We start from the raw sequence: 20,380 nt of genomic DNA, 5'->3' as shown, positions 1-20,380 counted from the left end.
TATGGACTCGATAACTTTTTTGCATAGGCCTTTGTTTACAAATGTCAAATCACGTAGTAGTAGTAGTAGTAATTGTAATAGTAATAGTAATAGTCGTAGTAGTAGTAGTAGTAGTAGTAGTAGTAGTAGTAGTAGTAGTGGTAGTAGTAGTAGTAGTAGTAGTAGTAGTAGCAGCAGCAGTAGTAGTAGTAGTAAACTTTATTTTAAAGGAAATGTGCGATACATTGGGGCATCTCAGCTCAGAAGCCCGCTGGACACCCACCCCACGGCAGAGTCGATGTAGGCGGCGAGGATAGCTTGTAGTAGTACTTAGTGAAAGTGTCGATTGTACCGGACAACAGGTGGCTTAACGACGGTATTACTGACGTCAGTGGGCAGATAGTAAACGAGCGCTTTGCAGGAAGCTTAGTCTAAACAAAAGTTCATCACTTTATCCATACAAGCCACTACACAGGCACGCGAAAAGGCGTTAAAACTTGGGTTCAAGTCTGTCTGATTTCCATTTAAGAAAACGCACCGCGCGACGATGTTTTCGGGAGTACCTCGAGGATCCACCTTGCGCAACCAGCCGTCCGCTCAGTTCCCTACTCTCCCGACAGATGGCGGCTGGAAGCCTCGGCGTTTCTGCGCGCTCTTCCGCGGCGGGCGCGCGAACGCTCATCCCTAGCGTCCCGCGTGTCCCGGCGGTGAACTTCCCGATCGACACCGAGCCGGGCAACAGTGTTACGTCGGAGGCGCTCATCGATGCGGGCCGAGCACTTCGCGAGCCGGTGTCAGCAGAAGCGCTATGGTGCTGAAACAACGCCGCCGACCGGCGAGGCGTCACGTTGTTGTGGCGCGCAACAGATGACTCGCATCGTCGCCGGCGCGTGAAAAAGGCTGTGTCAGCGGGACGTTCGAGGTGGCCGCTATGGGACGGTAATGAGCTCTCGCCGGACGATGCTCGCTTCGGTCGCAACGAGGGCGATGACTTGCGGACGTCGTTTTCGTCGGCGAAATTGGTGGACTTTGCTTGCAGTGGCGGCGTTTTGCTTCTGCGAGACTGCCGTGCAGGGCCGCTATCAAGCCGTCACAGGTACACATTGCACGGATCCGTTCTCTTTTTGATGCATCTAGAGACGTTTGCACTTTATAGCCAAGATTTATTTGGTAAGTTGCATGTGCGTCGATGCAAGAAGAAACCTAAGGAATATTTTCGGTGCTCAGCATGACTCTTATTATCAAACAAGCTCAAAAGGGCGAATATTTGTGGCTTCAAGCTGCTAACAAAAGAACATTGCATTGCAGGCACTTTCATAACAGGGTTGGCGGTTTTTATCATCGGCAGTACTTATCTAGAAATAGGCCATTTATACTTACACATGAACTTTAGTTTGACGCTTGTTGGTTGGGTTTCTTGAAGCAGACCACAAGCGCCAATGTTTGACTTGATAGAGTTTAGAATTTCTTCTAATAAATGCGTGTGTAAATATATATGGGCGTTTAAGGGCTGATCAAATATCATATTCTATCCGTACCAACTTTGCCGATGTGTAATTTTTTTTTATGAGTCGAAAGTAAGTTGATAGAATATAAAAAAATTTTAGTGACTTTCCACCTAGTAATAGAAGACTTCGCTGTAATTTGTGTGGTTGCATGGGATTCGACTCTTCATTGTTTTTCTGTGCACAAAGGGAACTAGATATAAACTAATTTCGCAGCTCTCAAACAATACAATGAACAAGTGATAACCAATATAAAGAGGAGCCATGCTGTTGATCTAGGTATAGATGTGTAACTCTTCGGCGCATATTACGCATTCACTTTTTTACCACTTCACCGGCAATTACCCATTATGAATTCGAAACGTATTGCAGCAAGTCCATGATATTAGTATTTAAACCTTTTGCTAGCGCATACTCATATATACGTCATAACTAATACCAGCTTCTTTTGTGTGCTGCCAGAAGGCTAATGACATCTCCTCACTGTTAGTACATGGTATAAGTCGGCAGGATATGCCCTCGCCAAGGTTTTTCGCAGGCTGTGTACTCACTCACACTCATGGGTACTCACGTTCGTCAGTATTCACTTACGTTATTTAATTGCTCACGCTGCATCTTACTCCCCAAATCACACTTGTGTTCATAGTCACTTCCAATCACACTTACCGACATTCACACACATACATACTCACGCACACTATGCACACATACTCACGCCTTCTATGTTGCACCCGTATATATGGCGCAAGCGCGGAGCAATCAGGCAATACGAGGTCGACACTGTTCTCACGGTAGCCTTCGACGTTGCCTCCTTTCATCAATTAGTTCAGTTTGTCAGGGTTAGGTTGAGGTAGGGTGATCCTCGTCGGAGTTATCACCTCGAAGTGAGCCCCTTTGTTTAGTTGCGCGTCAGTTTATTTCGGGCCTCGCTTCATCTGGGAGCGCTGATGAAAGGACTGCCTCGGGGAAAGACGCCTAAGGAATGCTCATCACCGTATTGAGACGTAACAGCAGTGACACTCTAATTTTTTCGCATTGTACGTTTGTGCTAAGTATTCCAGCGTACGAAGAAGCGGCGCTCCCTGAAGACGGGATTTGCACTTAGCTCATCCGTTGAACATAATTATACATTTCTTGGAGCCAGTCCGGGAAACTGTAGTCGGGTAATCCTTGTTCGGTCCGCGGGCACGGCTGCGTATGGTCCTCGAAAAAAAATCGTGGTTAAGTGCACCGCAGAACGAGGCACAACAGCTCCGCCCAAATGTATGCATCCACTATGTGTGAGCTGCACGGCTACTGTACTAATTGGAGCGCAGTGGGTTGCCTATGTCCTGAAAACAGCTACGCTTAGCATGTGTAGATGTGAAGTTATTTTCGCTTTTAACCTCCCCCCCTCTTCCTCCGAATAGAGAAAGAAAACGAATCCATTCAATTCACACATACGGTAAAAAAAGAAGAACAACGCACGGACGTCGAGGTGGTAATAGGCGACTCGCAGGCAGCGATACGCAACTACGCTAGCGGCCGGATCTCCCAGGAAGCGGCTCGCATTCTCCAAATTCAAGACGGTGATATTTGCCGCAAAAAACGACAGTTTCCTCGTATGGACGCCCGCCCACATGAGCCCTCCGCTCCCGGGCAACGAGGTGGCCCACGCCGCGGCTTGAGGACTCACATGCCGAGCCGCGGCGCCCGCCGGCAATCCCGACGTCTCGTCCACCGCGAGAGCGATGCGGGAGTGAACGTGGGGGGATCGCATGACCACTTTCAGAACCATCACATAACACTACAGATTGAGCAGATGTAAATACCCATCACCGCACGCCAAGCTAAACAAGAAACAGGTGGTTGCCTGGAGAAAATTGCAGACACACACGTATCCGAACCCGGCGATGCTTCACCTCTGCTACCCCGACATTTATTCATCCGACGAATGTAAAGCGTGCGGAGGCCGAGCGACGCTGCCGCACATGCTGTGGGAATGCACCGGTAGCGTGCAGCGGGAGTCCCCGATGAACGGGGTAGACAGGGCCGTCTCGAACCGCGGGGCGCGTTGGGAGGCGGCACTGCTCAGCCACGACCTCGCCGATCAACTGTGAGCCGTCCGGTACACCGAGGAAGCCGCCCGTGTACAAGGACTCGAGGCCGTCACCTAGGCTTGGGTGCTTATGGCCCCACCCCGCCCAAATCGCCGGATATTTCGAATAAAGTTTTCACTGACTCACTCAAGCTTCTCTCGTGCTGAGCACGTATCTGCAACATTCACTCACATTATACGGCGTTGTGCTGCTGAGCAAAAGTATGTGGTTCGATTCCTGGCCGCGGTGAGCACATTCCGATGGCGAAAAAAAAAATGCAAGACTGATCACGTATCGTGTTTTGGGTGCATGTTAAAGAACCCCAGGTGGTGTACGTTAATCGGTAACCCACCACTACGGCGTCTCTGCGTAACCCTCTGCGCAGTTCCGGGACGCTAAACCCAATAATTTAATCATTGAGCTTAACACTTAAGTTCAAATATTTTCACAGACGTATCGTGCGTTGATCTGCTTTCCACATGGTGCCATTCGCCGTCTTGCACATAGTTGTCCAAGTTCGCTTTCTATTGCTGTCTTGACATGCGATTTTGCAAATCACCGTTTTCTGAGGATGGATCGGGGGGGGGGGGGTGAATGGAGTGGTGGGGGTCATTGCGAGACGCGGAGAACTTGCAACGTAGAAAAAAAGGGAACACACGCCGACTGTCTCTGCCTTACAGCTCAAAAACAGAAACCACAGAAAGGTTTTGTTGTGCTCAGAACAACGTATGCGACCATGTTGTTACAAGCAGATGACAACAGCAGCGCCACAAATGTGGCTGGAAGGTACAGTCGACCACAAAAGTTTACGGATCACGGGAACTGAGATAAAGCTGAATATCTCCGTAGCCTGCTAATTTCCAGCCCCTACTAGTACATGCAATCAACATTTTGGTGCACGAATTTACTGGCTACTAGGACATTCAATATTTCTTGAGATCTCATGGCCCATAAGCTTTTATGGTTGACTGTACCCGTTATGTGTATATATATATAGATATATATATATATATATAGATATATATATATATATGAGAAGACAGGGGATTAACCGAAGGGCCCGATTTTTATTAGTCATATCATAAGAAGCCAACAAACACTGACACCTAGGACAATACAGAAGAAATTACTTGTGCTGAATAAATGAAATAAAGAAACGATAAATTAATGGAAATGAAAGTGAATGAAAAAACACCTTGCCGCAGGTGGGGAACAATCCCACAACCTTCGCATTTCGCGCGCGATGCTCTAACAATTGAGCTACCGCGGCGCCGTTTCCCCATCCACTTTCTTGGGTATTTATGTTTCCTAGTAGAACCCTGGGAGTGTTAGCCAGCGCCACCACTTTTTCATCCACTTTCATTTTCATATTTTTACCGTTTCTTTATTTCATTGGCCACTGGCGACTGGTGGTATAGCGCTCGCGACGGCAACCTTTCCTGTTTTGCCGAATTGATCGGTCGTGGTTCACTGGCACGGCACGTGCCTATTGCGTCAGAATCGCTGCGAACAAGCAAAAAAAAAACAGTCACGAAATTGCCTAGCATGCTGTCGGCGAGCCGAGACCTTAGTGCTTTGAGCAGCGGAATCCCGATATGACGTCCATGCTTCCATTGGAAATAGCGTAATGACGAACACACACTCTATAAGAACAGTTTACACCCTTTGGCTTGCCCCTTCTGCCACACAAAAATAATCGTCATCTGCCTTGATGCGTTTCCTTTCTTTATCGCTGCAAGCCCGGAACTTTCCAGTGACGAACGGCACGCGCGTTATCAGAAGAGGCACTCCAAAGGGTGTAAACTGTTCTATGCTGATAACGCGCGTGCCGTTCGTTACTGGAAAGTTCCGGGCTCGCAGCGATAAAGAAAGGAAACGCATCAAGACAGATGACGATTATCTTTGTGTGGCAGAAGGGGCAAGCCAAAGGGTGTAAACTGTTCTTAGAGTGCATGAGGACGTATTTTGTGACGATCTTTCGGCGAGACTATCGCCTCGGCCATCAGGCGAGTGCTGATTGGCTGGTTGAGCAAAACCGGATGAACTGATTGTTTGGTTGAGCACTAGGTCACGCGAAGGCGATAGTACCGCCGAGAATGATTGTCGCAGAATACTTCCCATGGACACGATGAGTATCGCTGCCTGGCCGATGGCTTTGCTATGCACTCTAATAGTTTAATAACTGCGATGCATAGGACTTTTGGGCACATGGAAAGGCGGTGATATCGAAATGCTTGCGGTTGTTTCGTTAGGTTGCCAGGCTTGAGGACTATAAGCGTTATTTCACTACTCTGAGCATTGAATACTCCGAACCTCCACGTTCAGTCGGTCCGCCATCTACTTATAATCATGTAACTTGACATTAAAGGAGATTTGAATTGCGCCAACTGCCTACGCCCGCTCACTTGCCCTTACTGCTTGTGCTTGCTGTCACCGACGCGTTCACGGCATCACCAGAACGTTTGATCTGACTAGCCCTCGGCGAGAACCGCCACTTCATCAACCGGTCAACTGTGAAACGATGCAGCTTGGTAAAGACTAAGAGCTACTACTTTTAGTGATTTACAGCACTGTGTGCTAAACAGGCACGATGGTGTCATCAATATATCCTAAGGCCGTGAATGTTGTGCGAAGCCCTGCAGGACAATAAATTCAGACTTGTCGCATTTACCTTCACTGACCTACTTGTATGCCGTGTTAGGCTTCAACGTCGTGGTGAATACTGACCAGTGAAGTCTTCCTCTCTCAATCATCGTATAGTGGTATGGAGCATAATGTTCCTCTTAGTTTTGATCTCTTCGCTCATGCATGATGTCCACTGCAGAAGCGAGGCCTGTGAGCACATTTCAAAAAGCACCGCGTGAGCCTGTTCACGGGAAATAGTGTGATCTCCCGAAAGCCGCAAGTCTCCGTGTGGTTGTAATGTGACTCTAACTTCTTTGTGTAGTCAATCTTTCTATTCACTCTTCCCCGTCCCCCAGAGTAGGGTAGCCAACCAGACGCAATTCTGGTTAACATCCCTGCCTTCTCTCTTCATTTTCTCCTCCTCCTCCTCCAGTGTGGGCCAACTAAAGAAGTAGTGTGGTCGCCTGTCGGCATTACGTCGGTACACTTGCAGAAACGTTACGAGACCATTTGTAGGAAAATGTTTCCTTGCATGTTGATTCATTTACTAAAGTGCCTAGACCAGCGTAGTCGATCTGGACATGCTACTGAGTTAGGTGTCATGGCTTGGCTCCAATGCACATATAATAGCAAAACAGTTTCTGCGGCGCCGCCAGAAAAAAATAAAGAAGGAAAAATAGAACAAAACATAAAGAGGGAATCTCAGTGAGTCTTTAGGCTGAGAACTAACTTACTGCGACAGCAGCGAGCTGCCACTACATACACCGCCATATAAAAAAGAAAGAGGAAGGAAAAAACATAAAAGCAAGAACTTATCTGTGATGCACTAACGTCGTCCTTGTCCGCTACAGTGGTGCCTCTTATAAACTCCGAAATGCACTCACAGACTCTACCACTCCGAGAGTATGCGTTGAGCGCAAAACACCAAAAGAATTATTAATCGCAAAAGCTGAGTGATAGCGGAGGGGCCAGTGTGTCCGTTTCCCGAATATACGCTGCAGAGAGGGGGTGATTTCGAATCTAGATAGCATTGGTGGGCTAAGTTTCGTTATTGTCATCCTACGGCTAGGGTGTCTCTGATTATGAAGAGGTGGCCTGACTTCGACTTGGAGGCAGTGGTCGTCGCCGTAACGAAAAGTACGAACAGGCGGATGGGAACGAGGCTTCGAACTTCTAACTGGCGCCGCAGTAAAATGAGAGGCAGGAAGATCAGTCACTCAAACGTCCGGTGGCGGCGGCTGTGCTCAAGGGAAGGGATATGGTGATAGAAGGAAATAAAAAGACAAGCGAACAGATAGTGTACGCTAAAACAGTACAGACAGTCGAAGACATCCAGTCTGTGAGCGGTCTCTGGTTCCATCGATTATGCGGTGGTTGCGTGATATCTAGTTACGCCACAAGGGAAGGCTTTGTCAGCTCTCTCCAATATATATATATATATATATATATATATATATATATATATATATATATATATATATTATTACCATCATCCCCATCGTACGTACGTGGTGAGCGTCAGCGCGCATGTGCGATCTGGCGACGCTCTGCTGTAATTTAGAACGGACAAAGCCTTCCCTTGTGTGGTAACTACAAAATATCATGCCACCACCGCATGATCGATGGACCCCAAAGACCGATCTCCCTAGAGCTTTCACTTTGTCTTTGTCCGCCACAAGATTGTCTGCTGTGGCTTCCAAGATATATGCACGGACGTCACTACACTTAGAGTCTGTGTGTGGCGCGCAAAACTCTGCCCTAAATCCCGCGCGAATTGGCAAGCGCGAATGTTAAGCAATAGCTCACTGCGTTCGCGTATCCGGCTTCCAACTGCACACTGCCATATAAGGACACCGGCTTTATTTGCGATTACGGACAAAGATTTCATTCTCTTCGCTGTAGGGTGAAGCTGAGGATGGCCTGATGAGAACGCCATAATGGACATAGGAAGCACGGATGGAGGACACCGCGAACCTCTGCTGTTGTAGTAACCTTTTAAAGATGAGGCAGACGAATACCTGAAGAAAATGTTTATTTTTCGTTCAAATGTGTAAACTACACCGAGAATAAAGGATAAAGACAACACACGGAGAATAAAGGTTAAAAAATAGATACTTTGCGAAACCTTTTCCAGCACTAGGTTTGTTACCTGTGCGCCACACAGGTATAACACCGAAAGTGAGCTTCACCCCACGTCAGCTTTGGCTTACTGTGGAACTTGAACGGAGAATTTTCGTCGGATCTGAAACAGAGTTGTACACTGAACATTCTATGCAATACCTTGTGATTTTACTTTAATAAGGGATTTTGAATCAGTTTGTTTCGTTTAATCGTGCTTTCAAAAAGAAAAAAAAAAGCATTCACGCGTCAAATTTCTTCGTCCTCTTTTACCGGTCTAACAAATGACGCCAGGTGCCTGTCATTCAGTGTTACCCGAAGACATTTTGCTCAGAACTGCGCACTCAATTAATAATAACAAGAAGCACCAAGACACGCAAAGGAACACGGGAGTGTCAAAGTCGTTCAAACAGGTCGTTTGACTGGAGAAGCATCACTAGCGCCTTCGTCGCCTTCTGGTGTGAAGACCGCATCAGCCGGCGGTCCAAGTTCGTCTGCCCAGGAAGCGGCCGGTCGTCAAAGTGTGCCACCGCTGTCACGAGCGGTTTTCTCTGGAAACTGTAGCGAGGAAAATAACGGAGGATATATTTTTTTAGTTCCCCTCTCGTCTATGTGTGCGAATTCTGTATTTATCTTTCTCTATCCCCTTACCCCTTCCCCAGTGCAGGGTAGTAAAGTGATTAACTATCTTCCGGTTAACCTCCCTGTCTTTGGCATTTCATCGCATCTCATTTATCTCTCTCTCTCTCTCTCTCTCTCTGGCTCTCTTCGTACTCAAAGTCGAAGCTGAGCAAGAATATATATATATATATATATGCTTCTGTCGTTTGTTGCCTGTAGCCAACACTCGTCCATAAAAGGTTTTAGTAAAAGGGCACGTATTGGACGTTAGTAGCCAGAAACACTAGGACAGAGGATATACGCTTTTAAAGGTAATTCCAAGGGTATATCTAGAAGCACACAGAACGTATACTTAGCTTTAGAAGAACAATGAATCAAATGCGCAGAGTGCTGACGTTGGCTCGTAGCGCTTTTTGACAAGTCATTGGGGGCGGCCAATAAACGATCCTGCGTGGAAAGAACACCAGACATGGGAGCTGTCCCATAGTAATAGAGAAGAGAAGAAATCGAACTGGCACCTACAGCGGTTAAAAAGTTTCACTTTTAACGTTCCGTCTAACCGACGCTACAGTGCAGCCTAAATTAAATTCACCCGCTATTTTTGGTGATGTTTTCAACGATTTGGGTCCAGCGGCAAAGCTGCAGAAGCTTGCCGTCTTTTTTCGTTGTGTGTATATTTTTTTAAATTGAAAGAATTGTTCTAACGCGTTTGCAAAGACTGCCGTATTTTCGCTGTGTGTCATTTTGCTCATTTGTCATCGCGACATTATCGAACAAGTTTGACTTTGTGGAGAAGCAGGCGAGAACCCGTTGCACAAAGAACAAATGGTTTCCAAACACTTCCACCCAAATAGAAATAAATCATTAATTTATTCCAGACTGCGTCAGCCAATAGGGAAGGTGAGCGCACTTTTTCTTAATAGCTGCGCCGCAGCAGCAGAATATAAACTGGAAGGCGTCTGACAAACAGCCTTTGGTATAGACCATTTACCTTTTACATCTTCTGCGCTGATGCAAACGTCGACCGGTGGTCACGTAAGTTTCGTGGCTGAATTTTACAAGGTGTTGAACGGAGACCGAGTCATGAAAAGCTGAAACGGCAAAGTAGGCGCGACGTAACATATGCCGCGAAAGAGAAGGGAGATAGTGGGACAGCCGCTGACCAGGAAGAACACAATGAGAGTGACAAGAACTGCAGCAACGAAGAACACGCGAGGCAACGCGACTAGCGTGCTCCCATTCGTCCTCATCGTTGTTGACAGCGTCGCGCTGGTGTTTCCCAAATTGAACCTGCTCCGAGTCTCCAAAAATACACTTTGATGAACAAGGACGAGACCACTTGTCAGTTCTTCATGTCTTCACCTGGCCCTCTATTATACTATTGGAGGAAGGAAACAGTTAGGAGGGAGCATCGCGCAAGACGATTGAAGCCGAGTGTGGCGGCCAGACACGTGGAGGCACGTCAAAGTGCGCGGTTGGCGTTAGTGTTCATGCTCTGCAGGCTGAGCCACGGCAGGGCAGCCGAACAAGTGCTCATCGAATGAAAACTACTGCCATAGCTACTGCGAACCAAACGTCTCAATAAATCTTGATCCTTGCTCCGTGACCTTAACACAAGAGGTCACATGTTGGGCCACCCCTGTGCACGGGGCTGGGTTCACGGAGCGTTCGTTTGCCAAGGCTGGCTGCGTGACCTAATGATCTCTCCTTTTTCCTTCCTCCATGATTATACCTGTCCATTTGTGCAGTGCGCCAGGCCAGAGCCGTCTGAAGCACCACGTTCGTCGACCAGGAAGCGGCGATTTTATATGCGTACAGCTTCTGTACAACATTGCTGAGTCGCTGTGCCGGTTCGATGCGCCGTGCCTGGTTGAGAGATTTCTGTACTCCGTTTCATACTTAGCAAGCTACGGAAGTAGCAAGGTGATACAAGTCTCATTTCATGCGTTCCGTATGGGACGTTGCATTTGATGTGCGACGCTTTCTACGGAATTGCTTCATACATTGCAACTACAACTTGTGGTCGTAAGGCTGCGTCAGATCGTATATTATTTGCGCATCTTTGGACTTTCACAATGCCGCGTACTAGGTTCTGGTCGCGAGCGAAGACATTGCACTGCGGCCACTGGTGCCAGAGCTGTGCCAGATCCGCTCGTACGGTGGTAAACATATAGATTCAAATTTGCAATGATTTTCATGTAATAATTACGTCGTGGTTTGTGACACATACCGAATCATTGAAAGTCATTTATACAATGCTCTATTTCATTAACAGGGGACTGTACCTGTGAGCCGACATAATTTGTTCAGGTTTTATAAAGGAATTTATATCTTGTTAATTGGGGCAGAGGTGTGCTTAGTCGCACTATTTTGTCGGTCAGCTATATATACAACAATGCGAGGTTTTGCTTTCATCTAAAATCGGGGGGATCCAAAGTTAAAGACATGTGTATAGAAGCGTGTGCTAAACTGCAAAGAAAAATATTGTACGGTAAAAAAAACTCTTATTTTGAGTATTGTACACATGCCTCATGTAACACACAAGAAAAGTCTTTACAATACTTCTTCATGCTTTCACACGCGCGCACGCCAGCCCGCCCGCACGCACGCACTCACGCACGCACGCACACGTACACGGTAGAGTGGGGTGGGTAAAGGATAGCACTGATAACATAGCAACTACTCGACGCTGTTGCTTCCACCCCTTGTCTGGTAATTAACACTTTGCATCTGATTTTTACCAGTATGAATGCACAGCTGTATGCACCACACCATTTTTTTTTCTGCGTGCGTAACTGTAACTGTGCTTGGAAAACTGGTACTGATTATGCTCCTGAAATTTCCAGGACTACGGCAGTTGCCCACACTGAGTACTTCTGATGTCTGTCCTAAAATGACTTAGATTCTTTTCCATAGATATAGTTTTTCGCATTTACAAACACCCAAAAAAGTGGTTTGGCCGGCGCTGTATTTTAAACTGGTAAAGCACCGCGCCCATACTGCGGGGGATGTAGGTTTCGTCTTCCGGCTGCGGAAGCTTTTCTTTTCGTCCACTTTCATTTCCTTTTGCCTTATTATATTTAACATTTCAACTAAGTATAACAATTACCTTCCCCTGTGGTTCATCAGGCTTCACTGTCTGGGGACTTCGTATGATTATGCAACAAAAGAAAAGAGTCACAGTTTTGCCCGAAAGGCGAAGCAATTATTGCGTTAGCAAATTGGTGGATGAAGTAAGGATAATAGTTTTATCGGCCGTACAAACTTGTAAACGTAGGCACATGTAACTAAATTAACAAGTATGGGATCGCACGCGCACAAGCAAACATGAACACATCTGACTCGATAACCGCGGAAACTCGCTGTCCAAACGCTGGCGTGAGGAAACGCGGCTGCAGCAGCGAACGAAGTGACATTCATACTGTCTATCGCTTCAACGAAAAGTGAACGCCGAGAAAAAACAGCACGCGCATCGCTACGAACCGCCGACGCACTTAGACACTGCTCCCAACGCAGATCGCTCTCAAGAAACGGCCGGAAGGACCCGAGAAGCAGCCACATGCGCTGTTGCAGCCGGAGTTGACGTGGATGGTACGCGGACGGTACGCCTGTGATATCTCTAATTGACACCGGCGCCCACATATAAGTTATGCACTCCATCCTCCGTTATCGTTTAAACAAAGTTCCCACCCTTGCTCCGATCCCTGTAGTCCGTGTAGCTGACGGTGCAACTTCGATCATTACTGGGATGAGTACCGCCCGCGCTACTGTTGCTGGAGGCCATACTTCTGTTTTCTTTTATGTTTTGGAACAGTGCACACATAAAATCATCTTGGGACTCGATTTTATGCCTGCACATTGGGCCCTTATTGACTGTTCTGCCGGCATTGTTCAACTCGCCCTGCCACATGACATTGAGCCTTCTGATCCGATGCCTAATCGACTATGCTCTGCTGAAGGTTTTCGACTGCCCCATCTTGCTGAGATCTTCATAGACGTTATTCCTGATCCACCAGTTGCCGACGGTGAATAAATGGTGTCACCCAACCCTGACGTTCTCTGTTCGAAGAACGTCATGTTCCCATACACGGGTCATCTGTATAAATAAATGTACCGTGTATCTCCAGTTGTGCACTTCAGTCTATGTTGTCCAGAAGTGCTGCCTCAGGGTATCTCCCATGCAACCACTACACGAGCCTGCGACTACGATATTTCCGCTTTGACTTCTAATGCACCGTCGCCTACCAGTCCCAATTCGCATCATGCAACAGCGTTAGAAACAGTGACAAAAATGATCGCCTCTGATCTCCCGGCTCCCACGAGAACGCACTTCGTTGCCTTCTCGCATTGTATTGGGACATATTGAATCTCAATGACCGACCACTGGGCCAGACATCCATTGTGAAGCATCGTATAAACACTGGCGATCCGAGCCCGATGCACCAACGACCCTATTCTGTATCCTCCACTGAGCGCCAAGTCAGACAGAAGGAAGTCGACAAGATGCTTGCCCGAGATATTATTGAGCCTTCTTCAAGTCCTTAGGCTTCCCCTGTCGTGCTTGTTAGAAAGAAGGATAGCAACTGGCGCTTCTGTCTAGACTACCGTGACCAAGAAAGAAGTGTACCCCTTGCCACGGATAGATGAGGCCCTTGACTGCCTCCACGGTGCAAAATATTTTTCTTTGATAGACCTGCGTTCGGGACTCTGGCAGACTGACCATGAAAAGATCGCCTTTATTACAACTGGCGGCCTCTGTAAGTTCAAAGTAATGCCATTTGAGTTATGCAATGCCCCAGCTACATCCGAAAGTATGTGGGATGCTCTTCTTCATGGTTTTGAGTGGTCAGTGTGGTTGTGCTACCTCGACGACGTAATTGTCTTTTCGCCGACTTTTAAAAGACACCTCGAGCGCCTCTCGACAATTCTTTCTGTTTTCCGCCAAAGCAGGTCTCCAACTCAACTCGTCAAAATGCAACTTCGGTCACCGGGAACTTAATGTTCTCGGACACCTTGTCCATTCTTCTGGTGTTCGCCCTGATCCAGATAAAATTTATGTAGTCAAGGATTTCCCTGTGCCGACCTGTGCCAACGACTTTCGAAGCTTTGTGGGCCCCCGCTCCTACTTTTGCAAATTCGCACTCAAATTTGCTGATGTGGCACGTCCTCTCATAGAACTTCTAAAGAAAGACGTGCCTCTTGCTTGATGTCATAAAGAAGCTAGTGCATTCGCCGCGGTGACCAAGCGACTCACGTCGCCATCAATTCTCGGCCATTTTGAGATATCCGCTCACACAGAAGTGCGCACAGACACCAGCAGTCACGGTATCGGCGCTGTTTTGGCTCAACAGCAGCATGGCTGCATCCGTGTCATTTCGTACACTAGCCGTCCGTCTTTGCCCAGCGGAACGCAGCTACTTGCTCACCGAACGCGAATGCCTCGCCCTTGTTTGGGCAGTGGGCAAATTTCGCCTCTACCTGTGCGGACGGGAGTTAACAGTTGTGACCGATCACTACGCTTTATGCCGGCTTTCGTCCCTAAAAAATCCTGCTGGTCATCTTGTTGGACGGGCTCTACGACTCCCGGAATACTCTTACAGAGTTGTATACAAGACAGGCCGACTACATGAAAACGCTGGTCGCTTGTCGTGTCATCGAGTCGATCCACCATAACTTCCCGATAGCGGCGAGTCTGCTTGTGTACCGTCACTTACCGCATCTAGCAGCCTCAGAGACGAGCATTGGCGGGAGCCTTACGTGAGAAACACCATAAGTAAGATGGAAACTTCCGTCTCGACAACTAACCCTTCCCTACGCATGCTCGTGCTCCAAGATGGTGTCTTGTATCGTTACAACATGCACTCTTACGGATCTGAAATGCTTCTCGACCTTCATAGGCACATGCTTCCGACCATCCTCGCCTAATTGCACGATATTCCTACCAAATGGCCACATAGGAGTTTCAAAGACCTATGACCGTGTTCGACGTCGCCTTTTTTTTGCTCAGGATTTACCGTTTTGTTTCCCGCTACGTTGTTTCCTGCAAATCCTGCCAGCATCGCAAGAAACCAGCCGCTCTTCCAGCTGGGCGCCTTCAGTCCGTTGTAATACCAGCAGAGCCATTTTTTTAGGGTCGGTCTTTACCTCCTTGGCCCTTTTCTTCTCTCGGTCAGTGAAAGAAATGAATAGCAGTTGCGACAGAATACAGCACCCGTTATGCAATTGTACCGCACTCTCCCTATAGCAGCTGTGCAACCGACATGGCTGACTTCCTCCTCGAAGATGTAATACTGCACCACGGCGCTCCTCGTCAGCTGCTTACCGACCGAAGACAGTACTTTCTGTCACACGTTGTTGAGGACACATTGCGCTTCTGTGCTACACAAGTTTGCAACGGGGTATCACCCCAGACTAATGAGCTGAGAGAGCGTCTTAATGGAACTATAACAGACATGCTCGCCATGTGCGTGTCCGCTGACCATAAGGACTGGGACGCCAACCACCCTTTTGTAAGATTTGCCTACATCACCTCCCGGCATGATTCTTCAAGTTTTCCTCCATTTTTTTTCTTTTATACGGTCGGGACCCCGGGCTTCCTTTCGACGCGCTCCTTCCTTTCGACTGCTCTGGACACGACGTCTGAATACGCCCGGGCGTGACGTCATCTGTAGAGCTGCAGGTGCGGGTGAAATCGCCCGCTGGCGTCTCAACGCTTGGCAGGAAAAGCAACGACGTGTCTATGACGCCCGCAATCGCGATGCCCTTTTCAACTTTGTTGACTTGGTCATTCTCGGGACACAATCACGACGTGTTGGTTTTTGTGAGAAGTTGATTTCGCCCTATTCTGGCCCTTATCGTGTCTTGCGCAAAGTAACCGACGTCACATATGAAATCGAACCTCTCCATGTTACCATAGCGTGGTCTGCCTCTGACATTGTCCACGTCACAAGACTAAAGCCATATCACTTGGACCCACCAAGCACCGGTACGGTGACTTCACCACCGGGTGTCATGGGTGTCAGCGATGAAGATGAAGAGAAAGAAGACGACGCTCGGTGACGTTCGTCTGGTTCGCTAGCCACCTTGAGTGACATTCGAAGCGTCTTTGTGTATATAATCTGGAAATATGCTATACGTCTCTTCCTCCCCGTAACAATATAATTGCTATCGCAATTAAAGAATCGAGTAACTCGCATCCCCTCAATTTTTCTCACTTGAGCTATATGGATGTTATCACATGGCACGTTTGATCAAAAAATCTACTGCGGCCGCCAATGGGCCTAAAATGTGGTGGTTGTATTACCACCTAAAGCATATACGATAAATGAAACTGTGGGCGAGCACGCAATGAAGCACGCCGTGTGAATATATGCTTCTTCGTCTCTGTTGAGGACTATCTCTTGCATTTAAAGCATAAATCGAGCATATGCAAGGGCAGCTTAGCTCACCATTTTAATGACCAGTTATTCTTGAGGACTTCTAGGTATCAGACTAAGAAGTAGAAAAAAGATATGTTCGCAGCAGATATTCGCAGCAACATAAGCTCTCGACAGGGGCAAGGTGTAGTAATTTACTCTGTGTCGTGACCATCGCCCGCATTTTTACATTTTTTAAAGCTTTACGTATACTTTCTTTTTTTGGAGTCTAACGTCGTCTGGCCATAAGTTGAATCTATGGCGAATAGGCGAAAAAAATAAAAAAAAAAGCTCTTTCGGCAGTGAAGCGTAACAAAGCGAAGGAGGAGTTTATAAACGAAAAAATTCTGAAGTGGTCTTGCTTTTTTTATTATCTTTATATATAATTTTTCGCTAATGGCTTGTGTACGTGTACTGCCTGAGATTATTATCTTGTGCAGTATAAATAAAGAACGAAGAAAGTGTAATCTTTGAGATCTCAGAGTTTTTGCTAAGGATTGCGGCCAAACACACTCTCGGCTGCATGTGCATGGCTGCAGCTTATTAGAACACTGCGTTTTTGTAAGTGCGCTGGTTGGTCGTTAGCGTTAATATCCTTTTTTGCAGTACGCCACTTGCTTCTGCATTAAAGTTCAGAACCTTTATTATAGAAGCAGTGGCATCTGATATATATAAGCATGGCAGTGAGTGAAAAAGAGCCAAACAAAAACTTGCTGTGGCTTTTAGACGCTGGGGCAAATAGCATCGTCCTCGAGTTATAATTCCTTTGAAGGGCTGCAAGTGGCAACCTCTCTCTCTCTTTCTCTCTCTCTTTTAAAGTTTGTGTTAAGATCCAGAAACTGCAAGAACCAATTACTTAGTGCACGTTATTGGAAGGCTCCGCATTTACTTCTTTTTTTAGCATTCGGGCTCTTATAAGGTGCGTGAAATTCTGAACGCGCAAATATTTTTGCAACCTGCTCCTTGCAATGAAGTCGCAGTAATCGGGAATGGCAGATGAAGCTTAGCGCTACTTAGTAAAAATATTTAGCCACTCACCTAGCACGGCTTCTAGCTGCTGCTTGAATCATGGAGAACCGTTCACTGTTTCTCTCTGATCTTATGAAAGATTACACCTAGTTACATGAAATGGTACCGCCATCTTTATTCCTTCGTCAGATTAAAAAAAAAAGAAATAAAACCCCTCTGTATCTTGTCCTTTTATTGCGCCGGATTAACTATTTCTTTAAAGTTGTTGTGAAGGAACAGCTTGGTGAGCAGTTTGTTACGTTAGTCAGTTAAAGTTTATAACGTGTTACGTCAACGTCGCATAACTCCGTTTCTGCGCACGGTGGATCAGGCACTCCTACGAAAGGCTCACGTACACTTTAGTTTCATTTATTTACCGGTCTTTCTTCTCGGCAACATCTTTTTTCTGCGTAGTTTTTTCGTCCGTTCATTTAACTTTCGCTTGCGCATACCGACGCGGGCAGCAATTTGGTCGGCGACTTGCAAACGGCCATATATCACCGAAGAACCATTAAGCTGTGGAAGGAGGACCGACACAGCGTGCCCGTGCGACTCGGGTCGCAGCCTCTTTTTTGACTGCCTCAAACTGGCCGCTAAGTGCAGCTGCCTCTAGTGTGCGTCGTGTGCACGCAAAGGGAAGCACGAACTATTGACGTGCCGCCATTATGCGCACCAGAGGGGCCGGCGCAGTTCGGCCAGCCGAAAAAATTCCGGGAATTCGGTCCCGCCGCTAGCAACAGAACGCGTTTCGGCTTCGGTACCAAATTTGCTCCGTTAAACTTCGTTAAAGTGGCCGTGGTGAAGCCAAGCGCAGGTTTATGGTTCCTCAGTAAATACGTTAACGTGCCGAGGGGACAAGCGGTGTCCGCCCCATGTTGCTGAACGGTATTGCTGGTAGACGTGACTCGACTCTGCTGTGCCAGGATATTGGTTCGAAATAAAAAAAAATTGCTCTACAAATGTGCTAGTAATGTCTTGGCTAACGTTTGATGTGGTCAACAAGCAAGCGCAATATAGCTCTTTTTTTGCTCTCTCAATTTTCTTAGAACGACTTTCGTGGATCTGCCAAAGAAAACACCTCAAGTGAAAACAAGCTCAAGCTGCACGATGCCACTATTGGGCGTTCTTCAATATTATTTTTACTGAAATAAAAATAAGCAGAATACGGTTGCCACTATTGTGGTGCTTGTCATGGCGACCACAATAGGGGTGGTGCTTGCAACTGTGATCACAATGGGGGTGCTTATCGCGTGGTCTGAACGCGGCTTGAGTATATACCGCACCGTGTTGTGGGCCACTCGATGGAGCGTTCTACGCGAATGTGATCACAGAAAGCATAACGAAATTGATGGTTGGGATCTGGCCTCGTTAGGCTGTAAATCTAGGCAAAACAGAAAAAAAAGGACACCGGCCAAGATCACGCTGTTTATAATACTCATTGACAACATCTCTTTGGTCAGCGTCCTTTGTTTTGCTTTTGACGTAAATAGAAGGCCCAGAGCACACCAGAACAGCACGAAAGGTCCATGAAACAAATACTTGGTTCCGGGTGTAGCGCTTGAGCTGTCGATTTGTTCTATCCTTGTGTCAGACGTTTAGGCTCATTGTTTCATTCCCTGTTCATTGAAGGGTTACGGTTAATGACTCACCTGAACTCACCAGAAGGTAGTTTGCAGTTAGCAAGTAACGACCTAGGATTGGATCGAGTTTTCATTGATAATGGGAAAGATAATGACCCACCCTCGCCGAGAGAGTCGCGTCGGTTGAATGAGGCGTATTATTTGACAAGCCGTTTTTTTCCACCGCACGATACCTTACCAGCTCTAACAGTTAGCAATGCAATGTCATTGTTTTATCAGAAATTATTAGAGCAGGCTGCGCTGGCATTTTACTGCATATTTTTGCATCTCAGACGCTCATACGGATGGGGATAGCCAATCATTTTAATGAAGACGGGCCGGAAGTAGTCCGTAAGGGTTCTAGGTGGGACGGTTTGTCGACTGAAGATGGAGGTGGGCAAAGGGCGAATAATAGTTAGATGTTCCCAAATGACTACTTTCTTCTGTTTAAAATATTAACAGCACTGCAGCTCCATTAGCTCGGCAATAAGTGCACTTCATGTCTTCAAGTTACTAAAGAAAGCGTACAGGAAACCATTGGAATGCGTATGACATGGAGAAATGGAAAAGAAAAACCTGCGCTGATTTGCTTAAACACTCGCTTCAAACCAGACGCGCTCGAAATTATTCAGGCAAGCGAAAGCTGAGATTCGGATTACGACCACCACGTGTACGACTGCCAAACCATGCCCCAAATGACTTATCATTGCTCTTGTCGATTCAGATTTTCATATGTCAGAACTAGACTTAGGGACAGCGCCGCTCATTAAGAACACTAGGCTCCTGAGAAAAGGTAAGGCACTTTGGTTACTCTGCCAGAACGTTGTGAGAAGAGCAGAAAAAAAATATATATATTTATATATATGTGCAGCCGAAAAAAATCACGCATCAGCGCAGGCAAGCTTGAACGAACGCACACACGCATGCTCCACTCACGCTATCGCACAGGATTACATTCGCGCAGATCAAATGTGCACCCAGCGTTGCAACGCTTCGTATGCTCGGGCCACGCACCGTGTATGCTTTATGCGGTCATGTCCGAAATAACGAGTTCCGGTCTTGCTCAAAGGCGCGCGCGAACGCACACGCACGCACACGCGAGAAATGAAAGACCGCAAGAAGCAAGACAGCCGGGAACGTTGGGAGCTATGAGAAACGGCTATAGTTGGCTAGTCTCGGGCATCAAAGGCAGCGCGGGAGGAGGAGACGAGCACGGCGAAGGAAACGTATTGCCAGATACCGGGTCGAGATTAGGAGGAGTCGGGAGGCCGACACGCGGGGCTCACTGTTTCCGGGACACACCGTGTTAGCGCTGCACGGATGTGCGGCCTCCTACTTTTTGCCTCGCGTGTCTCGCCCTTTTAGGGAGAACATTCCAATCCTAAAGCGAAAGAGGAGAAAAAGGAGACGAA

The 20,380-nt window shown here is 47.2% G+C and overlaps 1 protein-coding gene across 1 annotated transcript in view; it reads left to right on the top strand.

Annotated features, from left to right (window-relative positions):
- Positions 1-423: 423 nt before the first annotated feature.
- The window catches only part of LOC135911577 (synaptogenesis protein syg-2-like), a 123,372-nt gene continuing 103,415 nt past the window's right edge, over positions 424-20,380 (top strand). The window contains exon 1 of the mRNA XM_065443902.1: positions 424-1,075. Coding sequence (XP_065299974.1) covers positions 922-1,075 — 154 coding nt within the window. The 5' untranslated portion in view covers positions 424-921. The remainder of the gene's footprint in view (positions 1,076-20,380) is intronic.

This window comes from Dermacentor albipictus, chromosome 1 (genome assembly GCF_038994185.2).
Source record: "Dermacentor albipictus isolate Rhodes 1998 colony chromosome 1, USDA_Dalb.pri_finalv2, whole genome shotgun sequence".
Lineage (NCBI taxonomy): Eukaryota > Metazoa > Arthropoda > Arachnida > Ixodida > Ixodidae > Dermacentor > Dermacentor albipictus.
This window is presented reverse-complemented; position numbering and strand designations above follow the sequence as displayed.